Source organism: Eupeodes corollae, chromosome 1, assembly GCF_945859685.1.
Source record: "Eupeodes corollae chromosome 1, idEupCoro1.1, whole genome shotgun sequence".
Classification (NCBI taxonomy): Eukaryota; Metazoa; Arthropoda; class Insecta; order Diptera; family Syrphidae; genus Eupeodes; species Eupeodes corollae.
This window is the reverse complement of record NC_079147.1, coordinates 234,409,673-234,430,300: the sequence shown is the minus strand read 5'-3', so window position 1 is coordinate 234,430,300 and position 20,628 is coordinate 234,409,673. Positions and strand designations below refer to the sequence as shown.

General features: G+C 33.9%; 1 protein-coding gene across 1 annotated transcript in view; it reads left to right on the top strand.

Moving 5' to 3' along the window:
* Window positions 1–20,290, top strand: part of LOC129939608 (long-chain fatty acid transport protein 4) — a 30,409-nt gene extending 10,119 nt beyond the window's left edge. The window contains exons 2-7 of the mRNA XM_056047682.1: window positions 8,901–9,144; window positions 9,223–9,611; window positions 9,673–9,925; window positions 9,983–10,377; window positions 19,241–19,680; window positions 19,745–20,290. Of these exons, the coding sequence (XP_055903657.1) occupies window positions 8,948–9,144; window positions 9,223–9,611; window positions 9,673–9,925; window positions 9,983–10,377; window positions 19,241–19,680; window positions 19,745–20,053 (1,983 nt within the window). The 5' untranslated portion in view covers window positions 8,901–8,947 and the 3' untranslated portion in view covers window positions 20,054–20,290. The remainder of the gene's footprint in view (window positions 1–8,900; window positions 9,145–9,222; window positions 9,612–9,672; window positions 9,926–9,982; window positions 10,378–19,240; window positions 19,681–19,744) is intronic.
* The last annotated feature ends 338 nt before the right edge of the window (window positions 20,291–20,628 follow it).

Sequence of the window (20,628 nt, the reverse complement as noted above, 5' to 3'; positions counted from 1 at the left end):
TGGATTAAATTTATTACTTGCTTATCCAATTTTGTTGGCTTTGGCTATCACAAGTACTCTAATGTTAATGGCAACAATTTAAAATGTTGTTTGTTTAAGAAAATCGACGACGACACGTTGGCTTTGGATTAATATGGAACTTATATTGAGGAAGGTACCAAGTTCATTCAAGAAATATGAGCTCATATAATGTTTAATTTAAAGTGAGAGCAAATATACACAAATAGCCGGCTATATGGATGACCTTTAAAAATCGTGCCAGCCCGCATCGCAATGCAATTCAAATATTAAATTAGTTTTTTAGTCTTAAAATGGTTTCAGATCGATGACGTGAGATATCTAACAAATTCTGTTTACTCGCAACGTGTTCAACGAAAAACTAAGCACAAAGCTTACAATAAATGAATTAATTCTTGACTCAATTTTAGCCAAGGACTAAGTATATTTTTTTTAAATGAGTCTAACGTTGATTATAAGTCGAAAGTCAAAACATTTTATATTTAGAAGAATGTTATGAATGCCCGTGTATACGTTTTTGAGACGAATTATGTCTAATCATAAAAAGTCTTGCTTTTTGTAATTAGTAAAAAATATTTCCAACTGTCAGAAATATATATGAAAAACTGTCCGTTGAGAACTAGGGCCTAGTGACTTACAACTCTCAACCATTCCTGTGTGCGAGTAATGTTCTCAGGAATCGAGGGGACCTAGAGCTTATATGCCGAATCCGAACGGCTAATTTGATAAAGCACTTTTTCATGACAAGAATTAGGGTAGGTTAGGTTATAGTGGCTGTCCAAGATGGAAACGGACACACTTAGGCCAGTTTAATGGCCCATTGTGGTACCACATGAATCTTGAGGCTGATTATACCGATATGATTTAGATCGTTTAGATCGTTAAAGAAGTATTCTCCTAGGTAATTCTTGCGTTTTCGAGCTAGAGCAGGGCATGTGCATAGAAGATGAAGAACCGTTTCTTCCTCTTCCTCTTCCTCGTCCATACAGCTTCTGCAAAAGTCATTGCCAAAAGTTCCGCCTGGAACACAACAATGATTGAATATTTGCATTTGTTTTGATTCCAAAATGACCTCTTCTGTTAGTTGTTGCATGTTGTTCTGGACCTTTGTATTTCACAATATTGTAATCCATATGAAACGATTTTATGTCGTTTTAGGTTTAGGACGAATTCTAGTACAGATTGGGATATCTGGTTATTTCTTTGAATTTTAAAGAATATGTTCACTATAAACAGAACACTTCAATTGGAAAGCCAATGCATCCGCAGAAAGTAAAACTTTTGGTACGAATTGTTGAGTGGTGGTATTATTGGCCTATTTTTCTTCAAAAAGTGGTCTCAGAATAACGTTTCAACGGTCAGAGTCTTTTATTTACAACTTAAATTAAAGGTTCATACGGATTGTCACAAAACTCAAGAAACAGTTGATCTTATTCATGGCAGATTCGAAAATCATGTTATTAGCTATTTTGACAATGCTAATTGTCCTCCTCGGAGCTGTGATTTTGCCAGTTTGAAAATTTGTTGTGGGATACCGCAAGGGATTGATGATGTGCAAATATTTTGGAAACGATAAGCTTTTAATATGGACCAACCTTCGCACGTTTCGTGTTTTGTTTCACTGTCAAAATTCCTCAGTTTTTAATTTAACCATGAATCTTACAAACGAACAACGCTTGCAAATTATTGATTTGTATTATCAAAAATCTTGTTCTGTTAAGAAAGTTCATCGTGCGCTTCTCCCATTTTATGGTTAGTTTAATCGACCCTCTGAAGCTTCTATTCGGGCTATTGTGACTAAATTTCGAACCAAATTTACATTTTTGGACATTAAACCACCAACACGATTACGTAGAGTCCGAACTGAAGAAAATATCGGTGCTGTATCGGCCAGTATTAATGATGACCATGAATTATCGATTCGTCGCCGTTCGCAGCAATTGGGCCTCTGTTACTCAACAAAGTGGAACATTTTTCGGAAGGATTTCGGTGTGATGAATTTCAAAATACAGCTGGTGCAAGAATTGAAGCTAAATGATCTACTGCAACGTACAATTTTTGGTAAATGGTCTTTTGGAAAGTTGGCCGAAGATCCATTTTTTTACCGACAAATTTTGTTCAGCGACGAAGCTTAGTTTTGTCTAAATGGGTACGTAAATAAGCAGAATTGTCGATTTGGAGTGAATATCAGTCAGAAGCATTTCAAGGGCTACCAATGCATCCACAAAAAGTCTCAGTTTGGTGCGGTTTATGAGCTGGTGGCATCATGGGACAGTACTTCTTTAAAGGTGATACGAATCGTAACGTAACTACCGTTAGATGATATCCAACTTTTTTTCGCCAAAATTGCAGGAGCTTGATTTGCGTGACATGTAGTTTCAACAAGACGGTGCCACATGCTACCGAGTTCGGTGAACATTTTATTTCACGTTCGGGACCGGTCAATTGGCCGCCTAGATCGTACGATTTTACGTTTAGACTATTTCTTGTGAGGCTATGTTAAAGCTCATGTCTATACAGACAAGCCCACTTTAATCGACGCATTTGAAGATGACATTGAAGCATTTATTCGTGTAAAGGCCCAACTATAATAGGCATAAGCAAACATAAGCTTATGTCAAAAACCCAACGAAATTCACTTAAGTTTGTGAAATTACTGCGGATAACCATAATGCATTTTTGCTCATATATCTACATGTCAGATTTTACTTATGCGGCGAGCGACTGGGATCGCTCTTGCTTAAATTTGCTTAAGTTAACGAAACTGAGAAAAATTTAACGAAACGGAGCTACTCTCCATTATTTTCACTCGTATTGAGATTCTTTGTATTCGCACGTTTACTTATGCGCACATATACTAGATTATGTCTATTATAGTTGGGCCTTATTTATTTCGAAATATTGGAGAGAGTACCTATGAAAAAAATTGGACTAAGCGGGTGGACCATTTGAGGCGCAGTCATGGTCAACATTTGCATTTAAACATTCAATTATATGGACCGCACTATCGATTCAAATTAAGATTTCATTTCCGAATTTTATGTGTATTTTTTTGTAAAACTTCTGCTATAGCTTTTAAGAAATCAACCTTAATATAAGAAGAATCCAGGGGGATAAAAAGATCATACACGTTTTTTAGTAATTTAATTCACCAAAAAAGTGGTTTGTCTTTCAAAAGCAACCAAAAATTTTTGTAATCATCTTTAAAAATCCTTGAATAAGAGATCGTCAATTTAATATTATTTTCTCAGAAAACAGTATTTTTTTCTTAACACAAGCGGAAGTTGCCTTTAAATTCCTGAAACTCGTTTTCAATTCCATCTTTTTTTAATTTTTTTTTCTTTCAAAATTTATTATCTATTATTAAATTTATTAAGATATTAATAAACTGAAGTTATCAAATTTTTGAGATGATTGAGATTTAAAAATGAATTTCAAGAATATTAATGACCCAAAAAAAGCAAACGTGATAAGAGATTCTGACAATTTTTGTTGAATTCTTTTTGATCAAAATATTTTCAAATGATTCAAATTTGCTCCAATCTACGAGTAAGCATGTTGAAAATGGTAGGGAAATTGCGTTCGAAGAAAAAAAACACTCAACAAAAAGCCAATACAATTCTTTATATTGATTTTTGTTTCCTGAAAAAGATCCAATTTATTTGGCAAACTTTTTCATTTCATGGCTTATTTTTATGTATTAATTTGTATACCGTTTTTTCCATTTATAATTAATAAATTGGATGGCGCAACAGTCCGTTGAGAACTAGGGCCTAGTGACTTACAACTTTCAACCATTCCTGTGCGCGAGTAATGTTGTCAGGAATGAAGGGGACCTACAGTTTATAGAGAAAACACTTTTTCATGCCAAGAGTTACTCTTGAAGAATTTGTCAATTTCTCGCAAGAGGTAATAACCGTGAAAAGACTTAAGTTGGCATAGGCAGGGATCGAACGTGTACTACCGTTTTTTCCATTTATAGACCTACGACACAATTTTCTATTATTATCTTATTTATTAAACAAAAAAGCAGTAAACTTTTGTTTCTTGGTGACCAAAAACTATTGAGTTAAATACTATTATGACACATATTTTAACTTAAAAATTATGTAATAATTCGGGTAAACAGTGAAATAACTATTCGAACGCTCCTAGCTCAGGCATATTAAGAAAACTGTTAAAATCTTGGAATGCTCTCATTTGTCAAAAAAAAAAAAGAATTTTGTCTACCTCATTTACATAATATTAAAGAACATTTTTAAAGGATTCCTAAATACAGACCTCTTTATGTTAAGTGTGTCTCTAATTAAAAAGGATTTTAACATGACTAAAAGATTGTCTTACATCGTAAGTAATATTATTATTAATTCTTTCTTTGTCCTAAAAAAATAATATAGGAACAAAGAAGTAAAAACCAAATAAACAAATATTATAATGAGTCAAAATTTACTTCATCTTGTTGTTATGGAATTCATATTGCAAATACTCGATTTGAAGTGCATTGCTCTCCTACCAACAGTAGAGTATTTGATAAGAAACAAAAACAATGACCTGCAAAATAAGTTGGAATAACCGATTCTGTAATCAATATGATTATATTTTTAAAGATAAAATATAAAATTTAAAACTTCAATACTATGCAAGTATATATAGAGGTACAAAAATTACTATACAGGGTGTCACATTATGAATGGCTAATGGATTAAACTAAATATGAAAGAACATATCGCAAAAATATGTGATTTGTGTTAATGAAACAATTGATTAATGAGCGGATCTTCAGAGGTTTCAAAATTTAGCAAGAAGGTGTTCGTCAGTTTATTGATTCCTAGAGAAATCAATTCAACATTTACCTTCTCAAGTAATTCTACCGTAGAATCATATCGTGGAAGGTTAAGCATCATGTTTAGAAGCTTGTTTTGTGATACTTGCAGTTTTTTTAAGATCCGTATAGAAGTATTGGTTGGAACACTACTTTTTGAATTATCATTTTATTGTCTTTGCTAAGGCAGTACTTTCTATTTACGAGTATAAAAGCATACCAAATATTTAAAGCAATAATGCTAACTTTGTGTGGAGCTCGGGCAATATGTTCTCTGAAGTGAGTTTTTGATCTAAATAAAACCAAGAGTCAAATGCCTTTTCTATATCAAGTAGAAAAAACGCATTCGATTTGCTAAGAGATCAGTTTTTCTTAATACGTTCACAGAATCTAGATACCTGTTTAGTAGTACTGCAATGCGTTCTGAATCCAAATTGTTAATTAGGAATTATCTGAAGGTCATCAACGATGCCTAATATTCTACATTTCAAATTTTTTTTCGAAAACTGTGCTTATACAACTAACGAAACTTATTGGTCGAAAGCTTGTTGGGAGTTTTTACTGTTTTCCAGGGTTAGGAATGGGTATTAACTTTGCATATTTGCAGTTCAATGAAAAATATTGCGTTTTGAGACACAAGTTTATCAAAAATGTAAGAAATTCGAGCCTTGATTTTGGTAGTTTTTTAAGATATATGTTTTTTTATGTTATCTAGTCCATCTGATTTTTTGACATTTTAGTTTCAAATGATGTATTTAACATCCTCCTTTGATATAAACTGATCCCTATGAGTTTCAGTGCTTTGTGCGTAAACTGTATTTGCTGTTTCACTTACCAATATTTTATTAGAATCATCACTAAGGTGTTGAAATACACAATCGTTATCGTACTAGTTTTTAAAAATACTTATTTTTTATCAGTCTCAAACTTTTTGTGTTCATTAACTTTTGCAATAGGACGACAAATTAGTTGAGCAAATATCAGTATTCGCATTTTGATGAAATAATATCTCTCTCTTTGAAATAAAAAAAAGTTGTTTTAAAATTTTGTATTATGTGTTTTATTATGATGTGAAATAAAAATAAAAATATGACCCATTTCAATCAATTAATTTCAATCAAAGACACTTTGTTTTAATTGTTGTTTACTTTTGACTTATTATTTAAAATTTAACTTTATTTTTGACTATTTTTGTCCTCTTCGAACATGAGTTGTTTGAACTTACCAAAATATATTTTATAAACGACTTTAAACAATTTCTTATCATCACACTAAAAAACAATAAAAGTCTTAAAAAAGGTTGCAATTAAGTCGTAGGAATATTCGCCGTAATTAAATTTTTGAATTCTAGTTCCACACTCTCAAGTCGATTGCAGTTTTACAAACTTCCGCAAGGTATTTGACAAAATATACCATGAAATTTTTCTTATCAAATTAAGTAAAATTGGACTTAGCGACCGAGTTGAAGATAGATATTATAGCGTCATGTCACTTTAAAGTCAATTCTGGTGTACCTCAAAGGAGTCACCTTGGTCCACTGCTGTTTATTTTATTTATTTGACTTCTGTTCTAAATAATTCTGTATCGCTTATCTACGCAGACAATGTGTCTATTCTTCGTCTATAGTATTTCAATATGAATTATGTTAGCTTAAGAAGAAATATACTCCTTAAAAATATTTTTAGCAAATTGAACTATAGCACTTACAGTCCTCTTAATCAATTAATTAAATTAGTCAATTTTAAAAAACCTCTACAAATGACAATATAAAATCTGCAAGCCTTATATTAATTTTCGTTGCTATAAGTAGTTGAAATTATGTTAGTTTCAAGTTTAGATTTAAGTCAATATTGTAAACTTAATGTAAGCATTAAACATATTTTAACAAATGTAAATGGGATTGAACTGTAAATTAAAAGGCAGCTAATTTTAAGAAGAAGGCTAAATTGTGAAGATTTTTTAGAAAACCAATTTTTAACATTTGTAACAAAATGGTGACAAAAATTCAACTTTTATTGAATATTGAAAATATAGGAATAATTCTAAAAACTGGTAACTTCCCATCCCGTCTGTCGATTTGTCTTGTTAAAAAAGTTGTTAGTTGAATTATTCTTAAACATTTTTGAATTACCATTAATATTTTTCATATAAAGAAATAGTTTGAAAATCTAGTTTTGTTAAACAGATTTTTAGTAGAAAACAAAATTTTACCATTACCATTTTTTTTACAAATTAGATGAATGAACCGAACATCAATTTTTATCAAATTTGCGCCCTATTTTTTGTAGATTTTATTTTTTTATGAAAAGCGGACAATTGGATTCTTATAAAAAAAAAAACTACTGAATATAGAAAACAATATTTTTCCTTGAAATAACAAAAAATGAAGGCAATATTTTCAATTTTAAAAAAGCTATTCTAGTCGAAAGTAAATTTTTACAAAGTTTTAGTATTGTTTTTATGTTAGGTTTTTATTTTTTGTAAAAAAAACTATCAATTCCATTTTTCTCAAAATTTGTTCGAATGGTGGAAACAATATTTTGTATAAGTTAAAATTAGTTGAAAGCCATAATCTCAAATTTTTAAAAAGATATTTGAGTCGAAAATCAATTTTAAAAACTTTTGTTAAATTTTCTTTTAAGTTTTTATTTTTTGTAAGAAAAACTGTCAATACGTTTTTTCTCAAAATCTTACCAGATGTTAAAAATGTTACTTTTCATTGCACAAAATTGCTTTGGAGATAAAATCATTTTGTATTGGTAAAATTTTTAAGGTGACAATTTTTTTGATTTATAAAAAATCGTTCATTGGATTTTTTTTCCAAAAAATATACTTTTTTGGTGTCACGTTACAATATATTGTATAAAATTTAATTCAAGTCTCTAGCGTTTCTGATTCATGAGATATTTAGGGTTAACCAAAATGTTCACCTTTTTTTAAACTGCTATGGCAAAAAAAGCACCCAGACCCACGAAATTTTCTTGAGAGCCCTTTCTGCCTTATTATCTGTATAGCAAAATTTATTTGAAATCGCTATCTCTTCTGGTTCTTGAGCTATGGACGACGAAAAAAACGTCGCGAATGTACGAACGTACGTACACACGCAGTCACAGACATCTTTCTAAAAATCTTTTATTTCAAATCTAGGGACCTTGAAACGTCGAGAAATGTCAAAATTTTTAATTTGACAAATCGGACCTATTACAATTATTTCCTATGGGAAGTTCTAACGAACCCCACTCGGGTGCAAACCACTCCCTTCCTTACTACCATTACAACCTCGGGCTACAGGCTCCCGGGGCTGATCCTGGCAGCAGAAAGAAGAGGGTGTCCAGGCCACGGGAGCTTGGCATGCTTGCATTCGCACGAACTAGCTCGCCGACTGGACTTCATGCCATGTATAAATAAAATTTAAAAAAATGGAGACCCGAACTGTCTATTTGTTGGAGAGAGTGATCCCTATAGAGGGGGAGGGTCGTTGATGGAGTTGACCCTCGTAGGATTTGCCACCCTTTGTATCCGACGGATACCACCTTGGCTACTACAAAGTTAAAAAGCCTCTGAGGCTGTTTACAAAATTAAGAGTGAACCAATACTTTTTCGGCAGACTGTTTAATTTGTATCAGTTTCTGAATAAAGAACATTTGTTCGATTACCAACATATCAATGTATCTACAATTTATTTAAAAAGATTAAGTTGGTCGATTATATTTCTAAGATTTCAGAGAATTTTTGTAAAAAGAAGTTTTGACGCAGCAAAAGTGAAAAGTTTTCACATTTGTTAGAATACATATGTAAGACCTTAAAGTAACTACAAACACTTGTCAAAAACCTCCCAAACTTATTTTTTAAAAAGTTTTTGCCGGCTATTCGAACTTAAACTGAAAACTTTATCTAATCTTATCAAAATATAACTGCCGGGAGTGTGTTTCTCTGAAATTTCAATATCTATACTTCTTTATCTTATTGCTAATTTGCTATCAAAATGACTTTGACAAAATATTACCTATAAGCTCCAATGAATTAAACAACAAATAATATTATTTATTATGTATTTCAGCTCTGGCGATTTACTTATTCCATTCAGTTTAATATTAACTACCAAAGATGTTGGTAGAGTTGAATTTTAAGCAGCGAAATGCTACAATCCTCGCCACTGTTTTGGTGGGATTGGGATTATCTGCCATTGTCATATCAAATCCTGTGCTATGCGTCATATTCCTGGGACTTACTGCATTCCTTATCACAGAAAATAGAATAACTCATGTCTATTCGGTTATGGCAACATTGCCAAGGGACGTAACGTAAGTGTATACTCATGTGAAGACCTTTAAAAATGCAACAAAAATATGATGAAAACTGTTCTTCTTCCTATTTTTTAGTGCTGCAACCCGTTTTTTGAAAATTCAATATCTCCTCTACAAGTTCGAATGGCAAAAATACACAGTTCCACGAGTATTTCAAACATTCCTTCAACAAAATCCCGAAAAGGACGGTTTTATTATGGAAAGTAAAAAACTAACATTCCAAGATATAGAAGACTTCAGTAATAAAATTGCTTCGTACTTTAAGTCGAAGGGTTTCAAGCGGGAAGACTCAATTGCTTTGTTGATGGAGACAAGGCCGGAATACTCATGTATTTGGATGGGTTTATCGAAAATTGGTGTTGTCACAGCTTTGATTAATTCCAATTTGAGAAAAGAAACTCTATTGCATTCCATTAAAGCTGCAAAATGCAAGGCTATTATTTTTGGAGCCGAACTAAGTTCAGGTGGGGAAAATACTATCTTACATTTATCTCACAGCTTCGTGATTTTTGTTATCTTATACAGCTCTTAAGGAAGTTCTTGGAGATGAAGACATAAAGAATCTAGAGCTTTATCAATTTACTGATGATCAACAAAGAGAAGGTGTTGGATTTGTGACGCTAGACGGAGCTACTGATATTGTTCCGGAACTTAAAACCCACAAAGCAACTGATTTGACAAAGGACATTGCTGAAGGAAGACCCAAGGATAAAATGGTCTATATTTACACATCTGGCACAACCGGAATGCCAAAAGCAGCTGTTATAACGCATTTAAGGTTTTTATGACTAAAACTTTGCAAGTTAAAGTTTTTACCAATATTTGATTTTGATAGATATATGTTCATGGCTGTAGCAGTTCACAAAATGGTTGGAATTCGGGAAGATGATATTATATACAACCCACTGCCACTCTATCACACAGCTGGAGGAATTTTGGGAGCAGGAAATGTCTTCCTCCATGGCAACACTATGGTTCTTCGCAAGAAATTCTCTGCCACGAACTTTTGGACCGATTGTATAAAATATAAATGTACGGTGGCTCAGTATATTGGTGAATTATGCCGATACCTGTTGTCGACACCAACAAAACCCGAAGATACAAAACATTCCATCAGATTGATGTTCGGAAATGGGCTGAGACCTCAAATTTGGTCACAATTTACATCAAGATTCAATATTGATGAAATTGGTGAGCTTTATGGATCAACAGAGGGAAATTCTAATCTGGGTGAGTACGAAAAATACATATTAAGTTAGTTGGGATTTTTTTCAATCTTGTAGGAAATTATAACCAAGTTAAGATATTAAATTTCGTATTTAGAACATTTTTTGATGATGATGAAAAAACGATGAAAATGAACGCTAATATTTTCAATTCTTGAGAAAGTGATCCCTCTAAGACCCAATCAAAGGACGTTTTTCTGTTTTTGTTGTTTTGAGATTTGTTTACACTTTTTTCGTATCTACCACGATTGACATGTTTTTAATAGGTTGATGACCGCTCTGTGAATTCTGTGCATCCGAAAACGTCCTCGAAAAAAAATAAAATCAAAATTTTAAAGCTCTAAAGCTAGTTTAACTGATCTAAATCTGCTCAGATGTGAACTAAAAAAACTAACTCATAATAATAATTTGATACTTGATTCTCAAGGTCGAAGGTGGTTTTGATTTACGATCACCATTTAAAAGTCTACCAAAATCAGTATCAATAAAATGATGGGTTTGAAGGCCATGCTCAAAAGGTGATGTATGCACATTGCACATCGCCCAAGTTGGTCAGAGCAGGGAGCCCTCATAGCCCGGACTCACTCAACAAGGAACCTGCCAATCTCTTATTTCAATAAGAAACCTTTTAGTTTAATACAGAGGAAAATTGTATACAAGATATACTTTTACACTTTGTGTCACATGAATAGGTACAAGCTATTTTCGTTATTTTATATTTTATTGCAAAAAAAAAATTGGATCAGGATTTATCAACAAGTTTTATGGCGGATATACCGAAGAAGATCATAAAAAATACTTGTTTTCCTATGTCACATGAATAGGGACAAGATCTAAATTTACTAATAATACCCTTTAAAGTAAAGAAAAGAACAAAGAATCTAATGGTTTAGGTATATACTGGTTTTATTGAATGGATTAAAATAATACTCGTGGCATGAAGGTACTAACTTGGTCTGTCATGCGAAAGGTCTTGGGTTCAATCCCTGCCTGTGCCACCTAAAGTTTTATTCACGGGTCCTGCCTCTTGCGAGGAATTGACAAATTCCACAAGAGTAATTCTTGTCTTGAAAAAGTGCTCTCTCAAATTAGTCGTACAGCATATAAACTGTAGGTCCTCTCCATCCCTGCAATTACTAGCACACAGAAATGCTTGAGAGTTGTAAGTCACTAGGTTGACAGGACTATTGCGCCACTTAATTTATTTATTTATTTTTTTTTTTAATAATTTTTAGTAATTTATGCTGCCTCTTGACTTCAAATAAGTTCAAGTAACTTGTGTTGTATGGATTTATAGAGTGATGTCAGATAATTGATCAAATTTTGGGCCTAGAACCGTTTTATGGCTTTAATTATCTCTTCGGGTTTTCGGTATTGCCGTCCTCCTTCGTAGACTATTCTTGAAAGCCACTCCAACTTGTTAAGGTGAGGAAAATATGGGGGAAATGGTAATAGGTTCACATTTAGCCCCTGAATCCAGGCTTTTTTTCTTGTGGTATGTAGTGGTGCATTATCTTGTTGGAAAGACCATAGTTGTCCATCAAATAATTCAGAAAATTGCGAAAAAAGCTCGTTCCAGAATCGATTTGTAAGTGATTGCCGTCATTTTCGAGCTGTAAAAATTCAGCTCCACCATTACCATATCATTACACAGCCTCCTTCGCTGTGCCGTTTTAAGATAGATTTCTTCCTTTCTTTTATCATCGCAATAGCAGCTTTATCCGTCAGGTCCGTCCAAACTATATTTTTTTTCATCGGAAAAGACCAAGCTCGATTCCACCTGATGTGATTTGTTGCAAAACTAAGGCGTTGGATCTTGGATTCAGCATTCAGTGGTGTTTTTTTCTTTTCATTTTTTGGTGTCTGCCTTCTGTATCACAGGAGCAACAGTCTATCTACTAGCGTTTACCCCGAGTTCTGTCTTGATTTTACTGATAGAAAACTTGGAATTTAAAGTAGCTCTTACTATCGCCCGCTTTTTCTGAAATGCTGTCGATTTCTCGACTCTTCCTATGTGGGTCCTTGAGGTAGTTGTATACAACATTTAAACTTCTTCTGATTTTGCTGGCTATAAAAAGCATGGTTTTTACGAGATGCGGGTAAGCTCGAATTTGGCCTATTTGCTCCTTGGTTAGTCACTTACCTCTACCTAAATCTCTTCATTCTATCAAATTAATACTCGTCCTAAGCTCAAGACCAATCAGAGTATCTTTGTATCTTATTTAAAACACACTAATAGGTATGTACTGTACTTTTAGGCCTGGTCCCTATTCATGTCACACAAAAAAACGGATACTTTTTAGGACCTTCTATTGAAAGTATCCTCTTCAATATATACTTGCTTTAGAAATAAAAACAAGGACTCTTCTCTAGTAACGATGATTATGATTTAATATAATCTTATTTTAATTTCCATAAAAAACATTTAACGAAAATTAACTTGAAACAATATATAAAAACAAAGTATAAATTAATTCAAAGTATTGAACAGTCTGATAGCGCAGTTTCAACACACCCTCTCGCTCCAGATGGTTTCGATTGGTCATCCTTTCGAATTGCTAAAAGATTCGTAAAATTAAGAAAACATCTTTTGAAAGTGGTTTTGTCAAAATATCAGCTCTCATTTCATTTGATGAACAGTATCTTAGTTCGATGATCTTCTTCTCTCTTAGGTCTCCTATATGATGGTGGCAAATATCAATATGTTTTGTTCCAGTTCCACACTTGTCGGATTCAATTAGGCGAATGCATCCTTGATTATCTTCATAGATAATTGTGGTCTGATTAATATCTACCTCCATTTCTGTCCAGAGTCTTCGTAGCCAAATTAGTTCTTAACTTGCATGTGATGCCGCTACATAATCCGCTTTGGTTGAAGACATAGCTACTGAGGTCTGTTTACGACTTGACCAAGCTATGCTACTTCCTGCGAATTGGAATACATATCCACTGGTTGATTTTCTATCTCTTGAATTACCAGCACATCAAAGTTTTGTTTTCATTTGTTTGAAGCCTTAAAGATCTGTCAACAGTCATCGCCAGGTATCGCATAACCATTTTTACAGCTTTCCAGTCACTTTCAGTTGGAGATTCTGTTCTTCTGCTTAAAAGATTAACAGCTAAGGACACATCTGGCCTTGAAACGGTTTCAATATAAAGTAATTATTTGCGGTATAAGTTATTATTTGGTAACTTCGGACTTGTTTCTTCACTTGGACTCAAGAAACATGTTTCAATTGGTGTTAAAGTTCCTTTCAAGTTTGTTGGTTTTTATCAGTTGTTTAATTTTTGACTTTTGGCTTAGTTTGAACGATCCATCTTATTCCCGGTCGATCTCTATACCGAGATAATGTTTCGCTTCACCCAAGTCTTTCATCTTTACATGCTTTTGGAGTTCTTTATATATGGTGTTTATAAGTTCTTTAGAAAATCTAGCCACCAGAATGTCTTCAACATAGATCAACATAAATGTTGTTTGGCCGTTGCTTTCTTTCCTTGAAAACAGACACGGATCAGCTCTCTTGTTCCATTCCCGGGCTGATTATTTTAGACCATATATGCTTTTATTAAGTCTAAGCACCTTTTCTTCATGACCCAACATTTTGAACCCTGGGGGTTGCTCGTGCTCCATGAAATGCTTTTCACATTAAAATGCCGCACATGCAAACGTCTCAATTGTGTAACCATTAGAAGAGTTCTTATAGTTTCGTGTTTAACCACTGGCGCAAAGGTCTCATCGTAATTTTCATCGAATTTTTGAGAAAAGCCTCTTGCAGCAAGTAGGGCTTTATGAGTACTAATGTTTCCGTCTACAATTAGTTTAGATTTAAATACCCATTTATAACCTACTGTTCTTCTTCCAGGCGGCATATCTGTAAGTGTCCAAACTTTAAGCTCGTTCATTGACTTGCTTCTTGGCAAGTGGTAAACGAGATAGTAACCAGGGCTTTGTACGACAGACGTATTGGAGGAATGCCTTTATTTGAACGCCGCAAATAGGCTGCTGTTGACACGGCTTCTCCCCAGAAACGATTTGGAAGATTTGCATCAAGTAACAAACACTTCGCTGCTTCAGTTAGGGTTCGGTTCTTGCGTTCTGCACCGTTTGCTGTATTGTGTATGGAACCGCGTACTGATGATGTATTTCCCTCTTCGAAATTTTTTCAAGTCTTTAGATACGTATTCCTTTCCATTGTCGGATCGCAGAATGCAAGGTTTTCTACCAAACTTGTTGAACATAGCTTCGACATAGCCCTTTATAGCACTAGCTACTTTATCTTTCGATTTTAGCAAATGCACCACTGTGTAACCAGAAAAATTGTCAATCAGTGTTAAAAAATATCGGTTAATTCTTGGAGTTGATGTCTGTATAACACCACACAGATCAGAATGTATCAACTGTAATGATTGCTTTTTTCTATTTTGTCTCACAGGAAACTTATACTGTGCCAGCTTGCCTTTGATGCAATGTTCGCAAATGATCTTCTCAGTACACTCCCTCAAAAGAATGCCAGTTGCAAGATCTTCCTTCACAAGTCTCTCGATATCTATTGGATCTCTATGCCCAAGTCGACGATGCCATTGATGAATACACAATGAATTGTCAGCTTTACAGGACAGTTCAATAGAATGTTCAGTTTCTAGCTTGTAAAGACTGTAATTTCGCTTTGCTAAAGCAATCATTCGGGATCCATTGTAGATTTGACAAACATTTTGTTCGAAAATGACTCTATGACCTTGATTTGCTTTTCGTTGCACCGAAAACAATCCCCCATCAAGCTCAGGAACAAATAAGACTTCTTTGAGAAATATCGTCTGGTAATTGCCATTAGGTACTAGGCAATTTAACCAGCCACATTCGATTCCTGAAGACATCACTGACGAGCCATTAGCAAGATATATTTTTGTGTTATCAATATTTGTGAAACAATATATAAATTAATTCAAAGTATTAAACAGTCTGAGAGCGCAGTTTCAACACCTTCTTAGGAAAACCCGCCTTAAAATTTGTATTTATCAACCTATTTTAAAAATTTGTGGGAAATATAAACTACATAAATATCTTATTCATTCCCCATTTGTTTTTTTTTTCAAAAATCTTAAGGGTTTGAAAAATATCGGCCACTAAAAAACGAAAAAATCTTGTCCCTATTCATATGACACGAATTGTGTATTTGTCATTTCTAATTTAATGATAAGTTGATATAAATATTTTATAAAAATGGAAATTTTATTCAAACTTCTTATTTTATAAGCCTTAATTTGTTTGAATTTAATTACATAAGTACAATTTAAAACCATCTTCCAGTCCGCTTAGGCTCATAGGTGGCTGTCTCTACTTTCGTAGTTAAGGTCTTGAACTATCGGACCGCCCTTAAGAGTTGAACTAAAAGATTTTCCTAACAGATAAGCATGCGGTGATTACTTCTTTCATTTCATTTTAATTGCTGACATTTATTTTTTTTATCTTGGAGAACTTGTACAAATACAGTTTAATTTATCTTAAATTAAATCTTACCATAGTAGGTGAACAAAATATCGATTCCTGGAATGACAAAAAATGTTATTAATACCTAGAAAACCGCATGTTCATTCATTACATTTTCATAAGTTAATATAAGTCAAAACAACACAATTTAATAGTTCTTAATTGCCAGCACTATACAAACGTTTATTCCCACATATTTAAAACAATCAATAATTAAAACTAATGAACACACGTGACTACAATTTTTATCTAGATTTAGTTTTTCAATCAAACACTAGAGTAATTTATAGGACCCATTTGCAACATAATAACTTTCTAAAAACGACATTTAAATTTGATTAACTTAAAAAAAAGCAGATCAGAAAAACGATACAAGCCGACAGGTAAAACAATAAAAGTTGCCCTTAATTATTTTTTCCGATATTCACGATATCATTTGTATTCAGAGTAGTAGAAAAAGGTTGTACCTATTCTAAAAAATCCAAAGGCATTTGAATCACCATAGTCTCAGTCTTCCAACCCTTAAGAAAATGTTTTCTGAAGACAAAATATTTGAAGAGTCGGATTTTATGCAGAACAATGCAATGTTTTATGTTTTGAGCTAATTTTTTAAAGAATTTTTTAACTAATCCTTAAAGCTATGTAAGCCGGCCAAGACCAATCGCCATAGACAACTTTAAATGACATTCTCATTTTGAAGCCACCGAAACTGGATCTTCTGCCTCACCCTTTCTCTTTGGTCCCTATCGAAAAAATTACTAATGAACCGAATGCGCTCGGCTCCGTCCAGTGCTATACTGTAAAGGAGTCACCTACCTACAGTTTTACGGCTTACGTGGTAGACTAGCGGAACCGCCTCCCTATCCTGTATCAGCCCTCGATTGTCTGAATAGAGAAAAGCTTCGGGAGGAATGTTGCAACTTAAACGTACACTTTTGCAGTTGTTGGGGCCCCAAACTATAAGCTATTGATCTACCAAGCTTCAGCAAGAAATTATATATTCTGTTTATATTGGCTCTGTTGTATAGAACCTGGTTGGTATAGTAATGTTTGTACTCCGACTATGGTGTTCTGTGTAGTCCAAGGCAACGTCGCAGACATTGTCTCTCATACATCCGAATATTTTCCATTTGAGGAGGGGCAACGTTAAATTATACTAGGCACCCATAGGAAATCAACGTCCGGATAAGCAAATCACCTTCACCTTGCTTTCAAGATGGCTGTTAAACAACAACGGTTTTGTCAGGACAAAGGCCCCCTAGCTCTGGCCAGAGCAGCACTCATAGGTCTGTCGAAATACAAGTACTCGAGCTAATTCCTTTGAAGAAATGGATTATGAAAAACCTTACTCTAGGTCAGGCTTGTATCGGGTTTTTCTATGAGAGCGCTACAAAAGTTTTTTTTTTTAATAATACAAAAACGGTTCTTGGATATCAATGAAATTGTTTATTCCTGTGAAAGTACGCTGCACAAGTCCTGACGCTAAATCCAATATTTTACGGTTTTCAAACATAAATCGGACGATACTGCTGCAATTTCACGTTCGATATTCGTACGAATCGTTCCTGGCTTGTTGGCATAGACTTAACGTAGTTCCAGAAAATAGTCTAACGGCGTCGAATCGCATGACCGAAGCAGCTAAGCGACTAGACCATTACGTGAGATAACACCTTGTCCATACTTGATTTGCAATAAATTGATTGTGACATTCGCTTTGTGGCTTGTGGCGCTGTCCTGTTGGAAACACATGTCCCTCAAGTCCTTACTTTCCAATTGAGGCCAAAAATATTCGGTTTTCATTGAACGGTAGCAATCCCCACCCCATTCACAGTAACTTGCCGGTCTTGATCATCACTGAAGAAGTTCCGCTCAATGACGCCGCCGCCCCATAATCTTGTAAGGATGTAGGCCAAGGTCTTTTCGCAAAACTCGCCACAACGACGTCACAGAGATGCCCGACGCTTGAAAACGACGTGTGAGAGACACATTTAGGCTTTCTGCAACTGAAGTCTCACTTGGAGAAATATTCTCAACACTACGGGCACTTTGTTGTCTCACTGGTACGGAAAGATTTTGTACTGTAAATGTAGATTCAAATTTGTCCACTAAACGCTCAATTATTGATCTGCTAGGACGATTATGGCGACCATAAATTGGACGTAAAGCTCTTAACGTGGAGGCCACTGACTCCGAATTTCGGTAGTAAATTTTAATAATTTCGACTCGTATATCTTTCCATCATAAAATTCCAAACCTTACTGAAGAGAAATGTCAATAGAGTGGCAAGAAATATGGCGTCGTTTGCTGCCCCTGTCGCTCTCTGTTGAAGAATGCAATCTTTTCGAAATACGATGATTTCAATATAAGGATTGCATTCAATGATTTCACCTAAAATTTTTCAATCACCAATAATTTGACCTTTAAATGACTGGAATCCTTGTTTCTGTAATCATTTGACTAAAATCAGTTTTTCGTGCACTCTTTGAACTCACTTTAAGTGTTTCCATTCACATGAAGTCCTTGCATTCACTTGAATCTTTTGATGCATTCATAAAGTTTCAAATGATTTCAATCGATTGATTGCAGTCAAATAATAGCAGACAAATTATTGGTGATTTTAATATTTGGAATCCCAATCTTTAGGCAAAATCAATGAATGAAATCTTCTCAAAAGATTGGGTAAGTATGACAAATTAACAATGTGCAAAAATTGCAAGTCGAAGGCTTAGTTTTCAAGCTAAATAAAAAGTGGATAAAATGGTCCAGTCTTCAGTTGAGAATTATAGTTCAAGAACTCTCACTGTTTAAACAAGTTCGGATGCTTGTCGAAAAAAGTTTAAAATGTTTGCTCTTATTTAAGTTTTGGGCAACGACTTTTTAGGAAGTTTTAGAAACTTAAAAATTAAGTTCTTCACTAGGGATCAGCTTTGTCATTATCGTAATATAATGTTTTTAAGTAAGAACTTGATTTCTTAATTATTTTCCTAGTCTGTTCTGCTTGATTCAGTTTTCATTTGTGGGGCCAGGACCGGTCGGTAGTTGGTCAACTCCGATAAAACCTATAGTAACTTACAAGGTTGAAAAGTGGACTTTCCTAATTTCAAACCATATTACCACCTTACGAACATCAATATTTTACTAAATTGATTAATTCATCTTTAATTTAGGTTTGTTTGTGTTGCTTATTTGTCACGAACTGTCAGTTTATCACTTTTAAGATTTCCTCAAATCTTTCAGAAAGTACGGGTTTTGAAAACTAAATTTTGAATATTCCATTGCCCGATATTTATAAGATTGCTTAAAATTGTATAACTTTGCGTCATAAAATTGAGATGAAAAGTTTTTAAAAACACATTTTTCTTTATGTTTTTATTTGCAGTGAATGTTGACAATCAAGTAGGAGCTATTGGCTTCATTCCAGTTTGGGGTGAAAAAATTTATCCCGTCATGCTGATTCGATGCGATGAAGATACTGGTGAACCGATTCGTGATTCACATGGACACTGTGTCAAGTGTAAGCCCGGTGAACCTGGTGTTTTTATTGGCAAAATTAATCCCAAACGAGCTGTGAACGCGTTTAGCGGTTATGCTGATAAAAGTGCCACTGAAAAGAAACTTATCCGAAATGTCTTCCAAGATGGTGACGTTTACTTCAATTCGGGAGATATTTTAGTTAAGGATATTTTGGGATATTTCTATTTCAAAGACAGAATGGGTGATACATTCCGTTGGAGGGGAGAGAATGTGGCTACGTCAGAGGTCGAAGCTATCATTACAAATGTAGTTGGACTCGAAGACTGTGTAGTTTATGGAGTTGATGTAAGTTAAAACTGCGAATTTATTAAATTAACGAATATTTGTTTAATATGTTCTTGTTTTATAGATTCCACATGTTGAAGGTAAGGCTGGTATGGCAGGAATAGTGGATCCTGATCGAAAAGTTGACATGGTTCAACTATCTGCCGGCATTCGTGGAAGTCTTCCTGCCTACGCCCAACCTCTATTCATACGATTACTTACTGAAATGCCCAAAACAGCCACATTCAAGCTCAAAAAACGTGACCTACAAGTCGAAGGGTTCGATATTACCAAAGTGAAAGACCCGATATATTACTTGAACAAGGATGGAATTTATCGTGAAATGACCCAAAGTCAATTTGATGATATTCAGTCGGGAAAAGCGAGATTATAAGAAGGAAACATTAAAACAGAGGTCCTATACATATTTTTTATTCCAGTCTTTTGGAAAGATAAAAGTTTAGGTTTAAGTGTTATATAAATATAATATAATCAATTCCAACGATGTGCTGTGCCTTTTTAAAAACTGTATAAAGTTTAGTAGACATTCAATAAAAAAAAACACAAACAAATAAAGTTAAAAAAATAAAACCCAAATATTTCGCGCAAAATACAGCAAGTTCTGATTTAATTACTGATTTTTGTTGTTGTTGTAATATTATATGTTTATTAGTAAAGTTATTGTTAGAATTTTGTAATGAATATACATATAAATATATTTAAAGTTATACGATTCCAAATAAAGTACTGATTAGATGATTAAAATAAATTAACTGAATTTTAAAATTTTCTTTTTGGTTGCGTTGATGACTAATCAAAAATCATGGCACCATCGAGTGACTTCATTAGACTCTAGTAGCATCGTAGAAATCGCGGTTTCAGGACACATATTATGTCTGACAACAACAGCTATATCGTCTGCATATGCAAAAGCCGTGCTTTTCTTAAAAATCCTTAGGAGTGCATCCG